General features: G+C 41.6%; 2 protein-coding genes across 4 annotated transcripts in view; one reads left to right on the top strand and one right to left on the bottom strand.

Moving 5' to 3' along the window:
* phkb (phosphorylase kinase, beta) overlaps positions 1-17,584 on the bottom strand; it is a 149,389-nt gene extending 131,805 nt beyond the window's left edge. For 2 of the 3 annotated variants that reach the window (XM_033632931.2, XM_033632923.2), the window contains exons 1-2: positions 17,465-17,572; positions 13,940-14,026 (exon numbers count right to left, since the gene is read on the bottom strand). In XM_033632931.2, coding sequence (XP_033488822.1) covers positions 13,940-14,026; positions 17,465-17,528 — 151 coding nt within the window. In that variant the 5' untranslated portion in view covers positions 17,529-17,572. Of the gene's footprint in view, positions 1-13,939; positions 14,027-16,239; positions 16,346-17,464 lie in introns of all 3 variants that reach the window. The other variant, XM_033632936.2, reaches the window with a different exon arrangement.
* Positions 17,585-18,024: 440 nt separating this feature from the next.
* Positions 18,025-18,500, top strand: part of itfg1 (integrin alpha FG-GAP repeat containing 1) — a 190,447-nt gene continuing 189,971 nt past the window's right edge. The window contains exon 1 of the mRNA XM_033622339.2: positions 18,025-18,274. Within this exon, the coding sequence (XP_033478230.1) occupies positions 18,097-18,274 (178 nt within the window). The 5' untranslated portion in view covers positions 18,025-18,096. The remainder of the gene's footprint in view (positions 18,275-18,500) is intronic.

The following is an 18,500-nucleotide window of genomic DNA, read 5'->3' as shown; positions in this document are numbered from 1 at the left end:
TTGGTCTCTCAAACACATCTTCATGTGCAGCGGGCTATGAGTAATGTTTGAATCTAACATTTTAATTGAACTGCTTCTGTCTTTCAGTGTCACACCTTTTGCTGTTTACTATGGTGATGGTGGTATTTTTATTTGGATATCTTTTGTTTCAGAACAAAATCCATAACTATCTAAAGGGGAACGCCACCAAAACTTAGAATTCCAATATATTATTTACATGGTCAGGGAAAGTTTAATCAATTTTTGTGAACATGAGCTACTCTCTCTCAAAGCCAGAAAGCAGAGAAGTCTGGAGTCTGGAGCTGCTCCATAGACAATGAATGGGAGCCTAATTTTGTCGACCCATAGAATGTTTGTTGTCTTTTTTTTATAGCCAAATGAGCTTTATTGTAGTGTAGTGTTCTCAGTTCATAAACAGAAAATGTACCCATATACTCAGAACATTCCCCTGGGTGCTCTCAGTGTTATCGAGAATATCTTGCTCAGTTCACTGTCTATGGAGCACACTTTATACCCTATGACATCACAAATTTGAGTTTTAGCACTCTAGTTTTTTGGATTTGGGAGAGGGTTGTCCATGTTTACTATTTTTTGGATTGTCTTAGATCATAGAAATAATATGTGAATCTTGAAAATGATTGTAGTTCCTCTTGAAATCCACAAGGTCTGTTTTTAATCCATAGCTACATTACACTTATTAAAGCATCTTTTATTCTCTCATTACTGTTTGATTCCTGACATGGTATTTGCAGAAACTTGTTTTCTCGGGTATTGTATTTTGGTTTTGTATTTTGAGGAACGAAGGAAAAAATTTTGAGGAAAAAATAACAGAGTGATTTGATTCGATTTGACCTGAACTGGCTAAACTCTGCCACAGATGAGGCAAGGAAGTGCGAAAATCAAGAGACAGATAGAAAGAAAGGGTAGCAAAAATAAAAAAACAAAATGAAGTGAAGGAAAAACAGCCCAGGCAACCTTATGTTTTTGCAATGAGCTCATAATGACTATAAGAGGAAGAAAAAAAGCATGTTTTCTCCATTTCTTAATCGGTGTGAGCCAGACGGCAGAGCGATAGTGCCTTCTGCCTCCAGTATTATCAGGAAGGAGTCAATGGAGTGTGGCCACATTGCCACATAAATAAGAAACCACAGAGAGGTGAGGAAATGAAAGGAGAGGGGAGAAAAAAAAAGAGAGATGATGGAGTGATGGACTATAAGAGATGGAGGTAAACTTTCCTTCATTTTTTGGATAACAGAAAACAAGTCCCCTATCACAACAGCATCGTAGCATGCTTAATACAGCTGGGGGCGGCTTTGCAACAAAACAACAAAGGAAGAGAAAGGAGGAAAAATGTAACTGGTTTGATTTGTCATTGTCACCCCAACCTCACCCCTCTCCACCTCTTCCCCTCCCTGAAACTGAAAGAAAGCAGGTATATTGGCAGGCAGGTCTGGGTGCCGGCGATAACAATGCTGGCTTTGTTCCCCGCTAGAATTGGACAAGCGCTTCCAGCCCCCACCCAACACAACAATTAAACAAGCCCAGTGTTCAACGTCGCATTTTCGACATACTGCAATCTGGCTGAGGCTTTTCTCCGTAAATCTATGGGGTTTCAACGCAGCTGATGCTGGAGGCTACGCTGTGCTCGCTGATAGCAGCAAATCAGTTCCAACTGAGAGCTACACCTGTTGCACACTAAGCTCCTGTTTATTGTCTTCTGTCATTTTCTAAGCTCACATACACATGCAGCCTAATGAATACCCAGCAACTATACACAGATGGCACATAACACACACACACATCAACCATCAGAGCAGCACACACAAGCTGCCCTGTCTTCATCAGGGCAGACCAATGGGCTGTGTCATATCTGCCAGAAGTGTGTTCATGTGAGAAAACGGTGCATCCAGCCCGGAACAGACGCTTCGACACAGGACGCATTAACAATCCCTCAATTCACACCTGGGTTACAAGCAGTAACCATCTACTTCACTGTGTACTGCTGGAAGAAGCTGTACTTTATAAAGTCTAAAGTAAATCTGCTGCCTGAGATGAATCCTGACCCAGAGCTGAGATTTATCTGTTGTTTGTCTCAGTAAATATTATTTTTTCTCATCCACAGTTTATAGTCCCTATGAAATTATATCAGTTTGACATCATTGTCTATGTATTACAGATACTGTGACTCTAATAACATAAACATCAGTCAGCATAAAAATGGGTTTCTGCAATATGAAGGTGGGTATATTGAGAGCCTGCTGTTCAGTAGATATTATAAGTATATTCTGAGGGAATGAAGAAATAAAATATTTTTTATTTGGCAACAAGGCTGTGTACCTCTAATTAGGCAATGCCACCTTCATATTAGGTGCTTCTAGTGAGCACAGACTTGTTCCCACCTTCCTGCTCTGATTCACTTCTACACAGTCTGTAGCTCTGAGCTTCTCTGTGAGTGACCTGACATACAATGCGTTCTAATACCCATACTATCACACTATTTAGTATGGCAGAAAAGGCCATATTTGGGCTGTATCCAAAATTCCATACTTAAATGCTATTAAGAGATTTCTTTTGGTAAGTCCTAAACCTTAGTATGAAACCAAGAAAATGCGAATCGCGCACTATTTTTGGTGACATATTACAGTATACAAATACTGGATACTATGCCTGCATAAATGTCCCACAATGCAATGCAATGGAGGACAACAACCGACAGCTCTGTAATGCTTTATTTCAAGTGTACCCAAGAAGAGGAAGATTTCATTGATTGATAGGCATAACATAGTTTTAAAATTACTTTCAAATTACTGATAGCGCTCAGGTTGGCATAGGTTTCCATGGTTACGCTTCTCCAACTAGCAAGGAGGCTCTCAGAAAGTGATGTGGTAATTACAGTTCAGTGGGTCTAAAAAGATACACACTGCTGTTTATGTGCATGAAAGTATGTTGAATGATTGTGCACATAATGGGTAGGTAGATTATGGCATGAAATTTGCGGACGCAGCATTAGTATGTCCCAATACATAGCATGTCAAATGAAGTATGCCAAATATACTAGATGTCCTACTTGCATTTTGCAGTATGCAAGCCAGCATGCTTTTCTGGTTATTCTGACCCACAATCCTCTGCAGAGCGGAAGATGCGTCACATTGACTGAGCCGCAGATAAATGACAGCTCACTGACGACTGACAGAAGCTGCAAACATAATCATAAAGATAGCCAATAACAACAAAAAGACATAACCATAAACATAAAATGACAGAGAAATGCATTTGTATTTTAATTGTAGTGGATATATTACCTTGAGATCCCTGAGGATCTCAAGGCACAGTCGTGGGCAGGAAGGGATCCGGTGTGATGACCTCAGAATTGTATCTCTGCTTTTTGCAGATAATGTGGTTCTGTTGACTTCATCACACCGTGACCTCCAGCCTGGACTGGGGCGGTTTGCAGCTGAGTGTGAAGCGGCTGGGATGAGAGTCAGCACCTCAAAATCTGAGGCCATGATTCTCTGCCTGAAAACAGGGGATTGCCCCCTCCGGGTAGGGGGAGAGTTACTGCCTCAAGTGAGGGAGTTCAGGTATCATGGGGTCTTGTTCACGAGTGATGGTAGAATGGAGCAAGAGATGAACTGGCTGTTTGGCGTGGCATCAGGCATGCAGTGATGCAGGGGCTATCGATGCAGTGATGCTGAAAGGGAACAGTTGAGGCGGTTCGGGCATCTGATCAGGTTGCCTCCTGGGCACCTCCCGTCAGAGGTATTTGGGTAATGTTCGACTGGTAGGAGGCTCTTGGCAGGCCCAAAACATGCTGGAGAGAGTACATAATTCATTTGGCCTGCACCACCTCCTCCTCCTCCCCCAGGATGAGCTGGAAAGTGTTGCTGGGGAGAGGGACGTCTGGAACACTTAGCTCAGCTTGCTGCCCCTGCGACCCGGCTTCAGATAAGCGGTTGAAAATGGATGGATGGATGAATATAATACTGCATGTTAGGGTCTACAGTGTATGCAGTCATAATTAAAAAAGCTACTTTGCTTAGTCCAACCTCAATTGACTGGAATGGTGGTGACTGGCTGCTGGATATACAAAGTTGGCAGGGCAACAAGTCAAAATGATGGCATACTTTTTCTTTTCACTTTTGGTATGTACTGCAGCTGCCCTTTCAAAGTACATACTGTTGCACAGAGGATGCATCCTACTGGGCCATACTAAACTTGTAAAAGTATGTGATTTGGATATACAACAAAATGCCATTCGCCAAGCTTGCCAGGGCTGGAGGTCAACTCATAGAGCGCTGCTTTTGTTACTTCATGTTGTGTTACTACATTCTGTATGAAGTTTTAACTTTTAATTACCAAGTGTTGCAGGGTTTTTATGTGAGGCTGGCATGGGATTACAGGCAGAGAACAACTGTCTGCTGAACATTTTAAACACACGAAATCACAAGCTTTGAAACTGCAACATGGTGTGAACTACTCTGTTACACCAGTATCCAAATGATGAGGCAGAGCCCATCTTTAAATTAACTCTGTCTGGTCACAGCAGTTGATGCAAACAATGTACAACAAGTATTGATCCAGCTTCAACTTCAACTTGATGCTGAAGGTAAAAAGGTGTCCAGCTGGTGATTGTCAAACCAACTTCAGCCTGGTGTCCAGCTGACAGCACAGCAATGATTTCTTTCCTCTCACATTACCACCTGGCTGTGACACATTTGCCTCGACTTTTCCCCCTTGTAAAAACATTGGGACACGCTCTACATGATTACCACTAAGTGAACATACAATGTTATGTGTCGATAGAGTGTCCCCTGCTGAGGTGAATCAGACTCTGAAGCATCTCTTCTCCTGAGCAATTTAGTCACTAGATGATGGTCTATGGTGGCCTTTGCTGTAAAACGCTGCGCGACCCTGTAGCCTAGTTTGAAGGCACTTTTAGGTGCACTTCTGCCAAATTCCATCTGGAAAAATGTCAATTTAGGTCACTTTTAAATAGCTCTTAGTTCAAGGACACTGAACCATGCTTTCTGTATGTTCTGTGATCCCTTAAATGTCACAGGTAGAGAAGCACCAGAAAGCTCCAAGCAGGCTTGACATTTGTTATGTGTCTTCTTCACAGTAAATGGCACACCAGTAATTATAAATAAAGGTATGTTTCTTCAGAGTTTTTCAGCTACACACAGTACACAATTGTGGGCAAATCTTAATGCACTGAAAGGTCAGAAAATCCTCCTAAGAGCTTCTCCAGATTTTTTCCACTGTACTCTATAGTACACTTTTGTTATTTCAACAAGAGCAACTGAGAAAAGCCAAGCTTATGTCCACAGCGGCAAAATCAGCACTGATCCTTAGGGACAGCATCCTGAGCTGTATTACCAGAATCTAACAGCCACACACAGCCAGAGGCAACACATGATCCTGCCTTCTGCACACTAAACCCAACTCTATCTGCTTAGAAAAAGTGGTTGGTTTGGCCTTTCCCTTCTGTTGCTATCCGGCTTTGCTTGTATTGATTTTACTTTGAAAAAAATCAAGGAGGGGGAATCTAGTTTGTCCTTATAGGGCAAACAAACACAAAAGATACACTCATACACTATAAATTTGTTTGTTTGTTTGTTTTGTTTTTGGTTTGCAACCATGGACTGTATAAAATATGGATGTAGTTAGTGTAACGTCACCCACTGGTTTGTGGACTTTGAATCCGCAAGTTTAACAATTTGGGGGACGGCACGGTGGTGTGGTGGTTAGCACTGTTGCCTCACAGCAAGAGGGTTGCCGGTTCGATCCCGGGTGTGGGAGCCCTTCTGTACGGAGTTTGCATGTTCTTCCTGTGGCTTCCTCCCACAGTCCAAAGACATGCAGATTGGGGATAGGTTAATTGGTGACTCTAAATTGTCCGTAGGTGTGAATGTGAGCGTGAATGGTTGTCTGTCTCTATGTGTCAGCCCTGCGATACCCTGTCCAGGGTGTACCCTGCCTCTCGCCCAATGTCAGCTGGGATAGGCTCCAGCCCCCCCGCGACCCTCAAGAGCACTAAATTATGGTGGAAATGTCTTTATTTCTTTAAAGGAAAAACAAAATTCAGGCAGCAGGTGACAATTTAAAATATCAAAATAAAATGGAATATAATGCAGTGAAGCTCTTCAGCATTCTGTGTTGCTTTAAAGTATTTATTTTCCTGTGTATCAACTTTTTAAATTTCATGTTATCTGTGCCGAGTCAACACACATGTAGGCATGATTTACTCTTCCCTCCATTTTGTGTGTTTTGTTTGGGGAAGTAACCTCTTTATATGTGAATGTGGCACCTCTTCACATAAATTATAATTTAATGCATTGACAAACTTGTGAACTCTGATAGATTCTACTTGTTGCAGCATGATTTCTACTCAAGTTTAAAACTTTATGAGCATTTGAAATATATCCCACGTATCCTCTGAGATTTTAAGTTGTAATATTTTGAGGAAAAAAAACTTGTAATATAATGAGAATAAATTCGTAATCTGTCTAGAGTAAAATCAGAATACTTCCCTGGTGCCCTGTTGTCTGCTGTGCATTACATGACTGCTCTGCTGTTATGGCAGTATCCCCCTCAGACCATGTGACACAGAACCGTATCTGGGACTCTCTGAATGAGATGAAGTATAAGTGGCTGTGCACTGCTTATATATCAAAGGTGGAAAACCGAAACAAATAGAAAACACTTGAGATCAGGCATAAATCTTATCATTGTGTGGCTTATTGTCCACAAAAATATTAGCTTCACCACCTCTGAAAATGTGCAGCCCACAGCCACTTCCCTTGGTTTTGCAGCGGGAGGCACATGCAGTAACACAGACAGAGCTACCGGTCAGAGGATGCACATCTAGCTGACACTACCAGTTGTTGCTAGAACCTCTCAGATGTTACAAAGAAACAGTGAAGCCAATCCTATTAGCAATACTGGGTTAGGGAGGCAGAACTAGATCTATTAACAGTTTGTGAGCAACTGACTAGAGACTATTGGACAACAGTGGTTATATTCTGATTTTTTCATCAAAGTTATTTCTGGGGACCATGTTCCTACCCTTCCTAATTCTACCACCTTGGCCCTGGAGGTTGCTGCTTATTTGAGACAAACACTTCCACATTTGGTTTATGGCCAAATGCACATCCTATCTACTTAAATTAATTAATACGATCTGTCAATGTAACACCACCTACAACTTTTAAACAAAGACAAGTTATTAGTTGTTTTGTTTTGCTATGTCTTTTGGTCCACACATCTCTGATTTACTCCCTCTTTGCCTCCCACCACATCTCCTCTCGCCGAGGCTTAATCTGGCCAGGACACAGACCCTTCTCACAGCAAACATTTTGATTTGTCCAAACACAGGTGTAACTAATACGATTATTAACGGCCGCATTCAGTTTAGGTGTTGCAGTGCCAGGGCTTTTCCATTGTGCATGCTGGCTCACTGGCATTACTTTCTGGCAAACCTAAGTGGAATGGAACCATCATTAATGCTATTAGCGACACCTGTGCTTTTTATAAAATGACAAGTCAAACCTCTGGCACGAGAAAGCTGTATCATTAAACAAACAGATCTCCATTTGCGGTGGGTATACTGGCATAATTGCAGCACCAAATTTGACAGCAGTGTGATAACATTTTAAATTTGGTGTTTAACCCTCTGCCAGCACAGTGGCCCAGTCACACGGGCGTTTATTACAGCAATATTTCATACCAAATTCATCTTTCTGGAGTGAAATCTTCACTTCTGTATTAGAGCTGGTTTCACTTTAGCAGTTAAACATGCATGCAGGCAGTTGAGTGTGATCTCTTTGTGTGTACTGGGAGGTAGCAGTGGCTGGCACAGCGCTGCAGTCACAGCTGCAGGTAATTTAGTAATCAGTACTAATGTGTATTTATCTCTCCTGCAGTGAGGCTGGAGACTCCTCCACTGATTACACATGCCAGAACCATCACCTGGACTGGGCTACAGCGGCTAGTTGTAAATCCATCACTATCCATCCATTCATCCATCCATCCATCCATTCTGTTTGTCTCCTTTTTTAGTTCTTTGCAACAACTGCCTAGTTTCAAACTAGTGATTTGAGACAGCCTTTTGTAAATGTAAGCATGACTCATTTTTATTTAGTTTTGAGTTTGCCATACTCATGTAGTTTGAAATGAGTGTGAAATATAAAAAAAATATGCTATCCAGGCCAGCATTTTTGTTGGCACTTATTTTAGTGATGCTGAAATCTCTGCTTAGTAAATGTTACCATTCTAACTAACCTTAAGATGTATTTCACTTTATTTGCTTTTTCTCTTTCAATAAACTATCTGCAAAGTACACTGAACAAAAATATAAACACTTTTGTTTTTGCTCCCATTTTTCATGAGCTGAACTCAAAGATCTAAAACATTTTCTATACACACAAAAGACCATTTCCTCACAAATACTGGTCACAAATCTGTCTAAATCTGTGTTAGTGAGCACTTCTCCTTTACTGAGATAATCCATCCCACCTCACAGGTGTGGCATATCAAGATGCTGATTAGACAGCATGAATATTGCACAGGTGTGCCTTAGGCTGGCCACAATAAAAGGCCTCTCTAAAATGTTCAGTTTTATCACACAGCAGAATGCCACAGATGTTGCAAGTTTTGAGGGAGCGTGCAATTGGCACGCTGACTGCAGGAATGTCCACCAGAGCTGTTGCCCATGAATTGAATGTTCATTTCTCTACCATAAACCATCTCCAAAGGCATTTCAGACAATTTGACAGTACATCCAACCGGCCTCACAACCGCAGACCACGTGTAACCACACCAGCCCAGGACCTCCACATCCAGCATGTTCACCTCCAAGATCGTCTGAGACCAGCCACCCGGACAGCTGCTGCAACAATTGGTTTGCATAACCAAAGAATTTCTGCACAAACTGTCAGAAACCGTCTCAGGGAAGCTCATCTGCATGCTCGTCGTCCGATCTTGGAGGTGAACATGCTGAATGTGGAGGTCCTGGGCTGGTGTGGTTACACGTGGTCTGTGGTTGTGAGGCCGGTTGGATGTACTGCCAAACTGTCTGAAACACCTTTGGAGACGGCTTATGGTAGAGAAATGAACATTCAATTCGCGGGCAACAGCTCTGGTGGACATTCCTGCAGTCAGCATGCCAATTGCACACTCCCTCAAAACTTGCGACATCTGTGGCATTCTGCTGTGTGATAAAACTGAACATTTTAGAGTGGCCTTTTATCGTGGCCAGCCTAAGGCACACCTGTGCAATAATCATGCTGTCTAATCAGCATCTTGATATGCCACACCTGTGAGGTGGGATGGATTATCTCGGCAAAGGAGAAGTGCTCACTAACACAGATTTAGACAGATTTGTGAACAATATTTGTGAGGAAATGGTCTTTTGTGTATATAGAAAATGTTTTAGATCTTTGAGTTCAGCTCATGAAAAATGGGAGCAAAAACAAAAGTGTTGCGTTTATATTTTTGTTCAGTATACAACCTACCCAAGACACATTTTTTCCGATATTTACACTGCCTGGCCAAAAAAAAAGTCACCACCAAAAAAAAAGGTCATACACTCTAATATTTCGTTGGACCGCCTTTAGCTTTGATTACGGCACGCATTCGCTGTGGCATTGTTTCGATAAGCTTCTGCAATGTCACAAGATTTATTTCCATCCAGTGTTGCATTAATTTTTCACCAAGATCTTGCATTGATGATGGTAGAGTCTGACCGCTGCGCAAAGCCTTCTCCAGCACATCCCAAAGATTCTCAATGGGGTTAAGGTCTGGACTCTGTGGTGGCCAATCCATGTGTGAAAATGATGTCTCATGCTCCCTGAACCAGTCTTTCACAATTTGAGCCCGATGAATCCTGGCATTGTCATCTTGGAATATGCCCGTGCCATCAGGGAAGAAAAAATCCATTGATGGAATAACCTGGTCATTCAGTATATTCAGGTAGTCAGCTGACCTCATTCTTTGAGCACATACTGTTGCTGAACCTAGACCTGACCAACTGCAGCAACCCCAGATCATAATACTGCCCCCACAGGCTTGTACAGTAGGCACTAGGCATGATGGGTGCATCACTTCATCTGCCTCTCTTCTTACCCTGATGCGCCCATCACTCTGGAACAGGGTAAATCTAGACTCATTAGACCACATGACCTTCTTCCATTGCTCCAGAGTCCAATCTTTATGCTCCCTAGCAAATTGAAGCCTTTTTTTCCGGTTAGCCTCACTGATTAGTGGTTTTCTTAAGGCTACACAGCTGTTCAGTCCCACTCCCTTGAGTTCCCTTCGCATTGTGCGTGTGGAAATGCTCTTACTTTCACTATTAAACATAGCCCTGAGTTCTACTGTTGTTTTTCTTCGATTTGATCTCACCAAACGTTTAAGTGATCGCCGATCACGATCATTGAGGATTTTTTTCCGGCCACATTTCTTCCTCGAAGACGATGGGTCCCCACTATCCTTCCAGTTTTTAATAATGTGTTGGACAGTTCTTAACCCAATTTTAGTAGTTTCTGCAATCTCCTTAGATGTTTTCTCTGCTTGATGCATGCCAATGATTTGACCCTTCTCAAACAGACTAACATCTTTTCCATGACCACGGGATGTGTCTTTCGACATGGTTGTTTAGGAAATGAGAAGCAACTCATTGCACCAGTTGGGGTTAAATAACTTGTTGCCAGCTGAAAGGTAATCGCCCATGCAGTAATTATCCAATAGGAGGCTCGTACCTATTTGCTTAGTTAAATTCCAGGTGGCGACTTTTTTTTTGGCCAGGCAGTGTATATTTACAGATCAGACAATATGTTCGCTCAAATATACCTTGCTTTCCTGCAGAACCTGATACCAACCCATTCGACATGTTTCTTTCATTCAATCCACTGTACAGAGGTGCACTCTCTAAATTATATAGAAACATCTCAATGCTTACATGTTCACCCCCAGACAGGATAAGGCAGCCTGGGAACAACATCTGGGACTTACATCTTCAGACCAATGGGTCTCTGTTCTTTCAACAATACATAAATCCTTCTTCTTCTTCTTCTTCTTCTTCTGGCATATGTCCTTAGACCTTCAGCTCTGTTGAGGCAAGCCAGTCCAGTGTTGCATCGTCCAAGTCAGTTAGACCATGGTCCATGATTGCCATTTGGTGGCTGGTGTTTGGGGCAGCTGGTTCTTCACAGTTTGTAGTGGATCCCCACATTTGCAGTGGGCTCTGTCCGAGAGACCCCATTTTTGCATTGCTAACCCCAAACATCCTACGCCTGTCCTTAGGTGGTTAAGGATTGTCCATTGTTTTCGGGGCAGGTTCTGGCCGGGAACATCTGTGGGGTCTTCAGTGTAGTGGTGGAGCCTTGATGGTTCTGCTGACTTCCATTGGTCCCTCCATCTTGCCTTGACCCAGACAGCCTTGGAGGTATCAGATGGTGTTGTATAGAGCAGTTCTTAGGCATGTGTGGCAAAGGGGTGCCAGGACTTGAGACACAAGCACAGTGGTGTCTCCATAGCGATCTTGTGGAGGAGGTGGGATTCACTCGTCTGTGCCCTTTGAGGGAGGGCCAGCATGGCTGCTTCTTGTCTGACCTCTGCTGGAGCAATACCAGCGAGGACAGGCAGTTGGTTTGTTGGGGTGGCTTGTAGGCATCTGCAGAAAGTCCATAGGGCGGCATAGAGTGCAGTGTCCAGCTTCTTTGCATGGGGGCTACAGATCCACACTGGAGCACAGACCTCGGCGGCTGAAAACACCAAGGCCTTGGTGGAAATTCGCAGTGTCTTCGTCATGGCTTCCCATGAGGTAACAGCTAGATGGCTTATCAGTGCAGCATAAGATGTTGGCTTTGCCTGGACACTGACCAGGTGTTGTTTAAATGACTGTTCTGTCAAGCTTTACACCCAGATATGTGGGGAAGGGCTGGAACTATAGCCTGACGCCATCGATCATGATGTTTAGTTTGCAGTTCGATACGCATAAATCCTCTCTCTGCACAAGACATTGCTTATTACAATTTAAGGTCTTTAAGGTAATTTAAGGTCCAAAATGTCCACGTCTAAGATTAAGATATCTAGCATCTACCCTGATACAACCCCCACGTGTGACAAATGCAAAAACAATGATGCCACCCTGATCCATATGTACTGGCTGTGCCCTCACGTTTTTAAATGGAGGCAAAAAACTGGGGACAGGGGGATGGGTGGGGGAGGGGTGAAAGTGAAAGGGCTGTTGTATCATATAAGATATTACTGTAATCACCTCAGGGTTATGTTTACTTTTGTTTGTTCTGCACACTGAAGTATTCTATGTGGCAATGTGGAATGTGCCTGCCCAACCCTGACATTTTTTTCTTTTTGAAAACCTTTATAAAATTATTTTGAAACTTAAGATGTTGAAGATGTATTAATCTTGGAAAGATGGTCATTGAAAAAAAACTGGGCTGCCTTTGTGGAAGAATGACACAAAACTTTTGAATCTGGTGCTACATGACAATAAAAAAACAGAGGAAAAGGAGGTGGCATTTGCTTTTGCTCAAGAGGTTAAAAACCTACAGCTATCAGAGTGCACTGCACCACATAGGAACAATAAAAGCGTTTGCTAGTGGGTGACGTAATGCGAGTTGCCTGTCCGAAAACAATATGGCTGCTGGCTGGTAACAAATGGTGTTACAAAGTTTACAAAGCTTCACACAGGTCGTGAGTCCTGAAAGAAAACTTTTTAAAAAGATACAGTTGGCCTATATCTCAGCATTTCATTCATTTCTATAAAGAAAACTAAGTGCAATTGTTATTTTAAGATTTAGATTATTATTCAAGCAACAACATTAAAAAGGAACTCTCAGGATAAGGGCATGGGGATGACCTAAACACAAGCTATACTCTCAGAGCATTCACTCTGCTAAACAGCCTCATCCTGCATTAGTAAATCATGTAGTTAAAACAGCCAAAGTGCTAATAGACTAATGGCCAGGCATCAAGAGGAAAATGCTGAATTTGTCAAAAAAGAAGTCTTTTAAGGACAAGTAGGCTATTTATGGTTGGAAAAAACCCCAACAAGAAATAAAAAACAACACAGATGGAGAAAAATGTAAAATAAATAAATAAAAATACTTAAAAATATCAGAAAAACATCTGAGGCAATATTGACAAAAAATAATCTGCTAAAATTCATCCTAATCACTTGTTTTACTCAAATTTCCTGCAATTATTGTGTTCACTGTTTAGGTTAATTATGCAATTTATCAGTTGTTCTGTATTGTTATTGTTAAGGTTAGAGAAAAGGTTAAAAAGGTGCTGTAATGAAGAAGTGCAGCCACTCTTTATTCTTGTCAATATCTGGTCTCTGTCCTCCTACTCTTGTTGAAACCCCCTGACCAAACAGTAACATTATCTAGTGCAGTAACTCCCACATGATTCTTCACCGACTCCCCACTAACAAATACTACCGGCTGAGTGCAGTGCCAAGCCAAGTCAGGACACCTTTGTGTGGAATTAAATTCAGGTCAGTGCTTGCTGGGTGAATGCTTTTGCTTCTGTAACACCCGGGACCCCCATGCCTCGCTTTTGTCTTGCCAGCCGAGAACAATTTCTCTCCAAACAAAACTGTATATCTGCAAGATGAAATCACAATACCCAAGGCTGCCATTTTAGCATATTGGCAATGACAGAACAACTGCAGGCTTTACAGTCGCATAAATTAACTCAACAGCATGGCAATGCTTTGAGTGGGCCTCCTGTAGGAGAGAAAAATAATCAATTCCTGGAACACGCTATCAGGAACAAACTGTGTGGCCAATCACGCATATTGCACTTGCCAAATTGTTCTCAGCAGTGCCATTTGTTTCAGACACCTACAGCTCTAAATTTTGGGTGACCCTGGCCTCACACTATTGATAGGTTGTCAGTAGTGAATACATGTACTTACCAGCATTGTAGTAGCGGTCCAGTTTCTCCCATAGGGGCTCATCCTCACGCTGGAGATGAGACAGCTTGAGAGGTTCATAGATGGAACCTGAAGAAGGACACATTTGTTATGCACAAACTTCACAAGTGTTCAAAATATCTGCCTACAACATCCTTTTCTAAAGGTTGTCTGATGGATCCTGAGTCTGAATCATGTCTATCTATCTTTATTAAAGGGGTAGTTTGGATTTATTGAAGTGGGGTTGTATGAGGTTCCTAACTGTACCAGTGTGTTACATACAGTAGATGTCTGTCAGCACACCCCCAGTTTGGAGAAGCAGCAGGAGTGCCGACATGGAAGCTAGGCAATGCACTGCTGTGGATGGGGGCAGCTATATTGAGAGCATTTTCACAGCTTTACCTCTCCGTCACACAGCCTGTTCTGACGGGGAGTCAGTTCCCCATCTATGTTCTCGTCAAATACAGCAGACTCCACTGACAAAAACAGTGATTTAACATAGCTGAACACAGGAGCTGCTGCTCTACCACTGCCTCAATCAGATAGTTAGTTTGTGTTATTGTGTGACTTTGGTGAATCCAAACTAACCGTTTTAGATGCCAAAGTCACACAACAACACAAACTAACTATCTGATTGAGTCAGCGGTAGACCAGCAGCTCCTGTGTTCAGCAATATTAAATCATTGTTTTTCTCAATGGAGTCTGGCTTTAAAGAGAGCAATATAAAGCTTAAAATGATACTGATTTTTTAGGGCTGGACTTTTCTAGGTGGCTAAAATACATTCTGTTGCTGGCCCTTCCACAGCAGTAGATTGCTTAGCTTCAATGTTGGACTACTGCCTGCTTCTTCAAACTGAGGGCGTGCTGACTGACATCGACTGTGTGTAATACACTGACTATGGTTAAGTACCTCATACAGCCCCACTTAAAAGGATCCAAACTATCCCTTTAACACTGTGACTTAATGACTTGTCTGGACTTAGGTAAAATGGATAAAGTATCATGGTTTTCATGGTTCATGTGAGAGTTACAAAGTGATTGCTCATTTTTTTCATTCTTAACAATGGTTCTATTTCCTTTATTCCAATATGTAGCCTGGATGTGAAAAAGGTCTGCAGTTAGGAGCAGCTTGTGAATACCCCATTTACCCATCTAACTCTCTTGTTCCCAATTAATTTAAGAGAAAATTATGAAGCAGAGGAAATAATAAAAAACAAACAATAGACACATGCCATCAGTAAATTCTGTTTTTCACTGCAACACACACCACAAAGGGCTCAGCACACAAAACAATATTCAGGCCCGGAGCTACAAATTCAAATGGTAATGTGGCTCACCACCAGATATTTCTGAACATTTTCCTCTGAGCTGAGAGAGAGCCGGAGTTTGAGGGAAACCCCCATCTGTTAGACTTTCTCTATTTTCAGACACTTTTCCCTTTGCTGAGATTTGCATTTTAATAGGTTCGACCTTGGGTCAATACCACAGGTACTGAAAAATTCACATTCTGGCTGAAATTAGCATAATTTCCATCAGCTTAAAAGTTGCAGGGGACAAAGCCAATCCATCTCTTTAAAGATAACACTTTAAAAGAGCATAGAGGAAGTCCAATATTGCAATTTTAATTTCTAACGTGAGATCAGACAAATGTGGCAAGTCGGTGTTTAACTGGGTTTAAACAATCCATGACTAACTTCACTGGTGCCGGCCTCTAACACTGTTATGGATGCAGTATACTATATGGCTTTATTAACACTGTACATTTATTAAGTGTCACTTCTGGGTTTGTCATGTTTACTGTGGAGGAACAAAAAGATTATTCATGTAGCTCAAGCAACACAAGACACACTGTCAACAGTACGAAGATTATGGGTAATATAACACTATTTGTCCATCAGGTTTGCGAACAGCCCAACAGAGCTTGAGCATGTGACTGTCTTCTGTTTTGTTTTATCAAAGATCAAAAAATAATTATGGTTTAATCTCAACATAGCTGGTTACCTCATAAAAGCGAAACAAAGTAACCAATATGAAACAAAATATGAAAATACTTACATCAATAGTAACTTCAAGAGGATGAGGAAAGGGAGATATAGTAATTGCTTATTTGTGATTTCCAATTTAAAACACATGAAGGCAAACATTGTTTCTGTGATGGTGGAACAATTATGTTGGGACTTATTATAACCTTCTCATGTCCAGATAACAAAATGGTTTTCTTGTGATCTTTCCCCCGTGTCGTCTCTGGCCTTCTGTGTGTGGCAGACTGCATTGTTTTCCTCAGATATGCTGCCACTACTTACCAAGTCTTTGAACTTTCCGACGGGGCCGGGCATTCGCAGCCACTGAGGCGGCCATTCTCAAAAGGTGAAATTAAGGCCAATGGTCTCTCTCAGCTAAATCACAAATCTACAGCAATTCACAGGAAGGAGTTAATAGCACAGAGTTAGATTTTAGACATGCATGAATCAACAATGAATTAACATGATCATGAACAACATGCAAGGAATTACAGTGCATTGTATTTGTTTAGGAATGCAGGTAATTTTAATCCTTTAGAGATACAGATGATGAATTACTATATGATGGCAATGCAATCATGAGAAGGGCTTCAGCAGAATAACTACATCACTACAAAAGGACAGCACATGATTGATTATTGCACTTTATGCTCCATAACATTTACTTCAAAATGCTATGATCCCAGAATGCTGCACTGCTGTGTTAATGCTGCTGTCAAATGAAACCTGGGAGAATGGATGCACCTTATTACATGTTATAATTAACAGAAAAGTCATACTATTTGCTCTATGATCAGGATATGTTTTCATATGCATGACTATGATTGCAGATACAGATTTCCAAACTACAGCAGTTATTGTGACACCACTTTATGATTTATGAAAGTAATGTTATGGAATTTTTATTTAGCACACCCAACGATGTATCACCACAGCCAAGCAGTACAGTACGTTTACAATCACAGCAGTCATTCTGTTGTGGATTTATAATGTGGATGTAAGTCAAGATCTGATTATAACTGGTGGTGTTTTTCTCAGTTTCATCACTACAAATAGTGATCATATGTGTGGTGATAAATAACACTTAATGTGGTGTTTTTATATTTACATTGTAGTACAATCTTCAAAGTATCATGATGGGATCACTTTTGCCAGTGCCAGACTGACTCCCGGTGCAGGGATAACACAGCCTGCCAGATTTCCACAGGCCCTCGACTCACACCTCATGCAGCGCACACAGTACAGTCTACTGTGAGTGGGATATAACAGCGAAATGAGACCTGCTGAGAAGGTCTTAAAATAGCCCCCGAGTGCTGCACATTTACACCTCTGACCTTTCAGGCTTGTACCGTCACTGCAGTGGACAAATTAAATGGGAAGCTAAAGACAAGTGTAACCCCCGTGTTTCGGTGGATTTACAAACAGACAGTCTCACACAAGCACCGTCACAACAGTAGCAATCGGGCGCGTCACACTGCACGGTGTCATGCAAAGTAAGAAGTCTGACCTGATCGTTTTGATCGGGCTTTGAATTCCAGGAGTTTCCAGCCGACATCTGCCAAGTTCGCCATGTTTACACCATGGTTTCAGAATAGTCAAATTCGCTACAAAAGTTTAAGTATTTCCGATATTGTCCTTCAAAATAAAACAGAGTCGGTAAACCCCGTTACACAACAGAAATGTAAAACGTTTACGTGGCATTTTAGATAAGAACTTATAGCAAAAAGTGTCAATTCATATAAACTAGTATCAACGTAGTGTACTTACTATCACACATTCCGTTAAATTACTCTTTTCATCCTGAAAAATTTATTTATTCTGAAGACAAACTTCCTTAACTTCCGGTATAGCGCTTGCTATCTTATTTTAGCTTCATACAGCTATTAACTGTCAAACTACCCGCAGCACGACACTGACGTAAACGAGGAAATCCCAATATCTCATTGCTAACGCTTATTTCAGTGCATTGCTTTCCCCTCTTCCTAAAACATTGAAAAAAAACAGTGCAGACGTCTAACTTTAAAGTATGTATTTAATATAATACGTCATTTTGATAACGAAGCTGCTATTTCACGCTGCCGCAAAGCCGTGTGCCGTATTACAGTCGGTGTTGTTGTGGGGAGCTGCACTGAAACAAGGATGTGGATATTCAAGTTCAATATTTTCGCCTTTTTATTACTTTTTGTGGGACAGTATAAGGCATTTGCGCTTCAGGATGTAACGGGCGACCTTTTCGGTGCCGAAAATTTTGGGAAGGTGGCGGCGTTTGGAGATTTCTACGCGGATAAGCAGACAGACATCTTCATTATCAGAGAGCGTATGTTAAAGTCTCAGTAACGTTACTGTGCTTCCAGTTGTATTATACGTCACAAATTATGTTTAGCGTTTTACAGATATGTATTGTATGTTTTAATGTAGGCGATAGATATTATAAAAATGCACCTAATAGCCGTAAATATTTCCGTAAATTGCCACATAACGCTATACTCAGGCTATTTAACATATGGTCCTGTCGTGACTATACATTATTTGCTTTACCTATT

This window comes from Epinephelus lanceolatus, chromosome 2, assembly GCF_041903045.1.
Source record: "Epinephelus lanceolatus isolate andai-2023 chromosome 2, ASM4190304v1, whole genome shotgun sequence".
Taxonomy (NCBI): Eukaryota; Metazoa; Chordata; class Actinopteri; order Perciformes; family Serranidae; genus Epinephelus; species Epinephelus lanceolatus.
The sequence above is the reverse complement of the archived record's forward strand: the minus strand, read 5'-3'. Positions and strand labels throughout refer to the sequence as shown.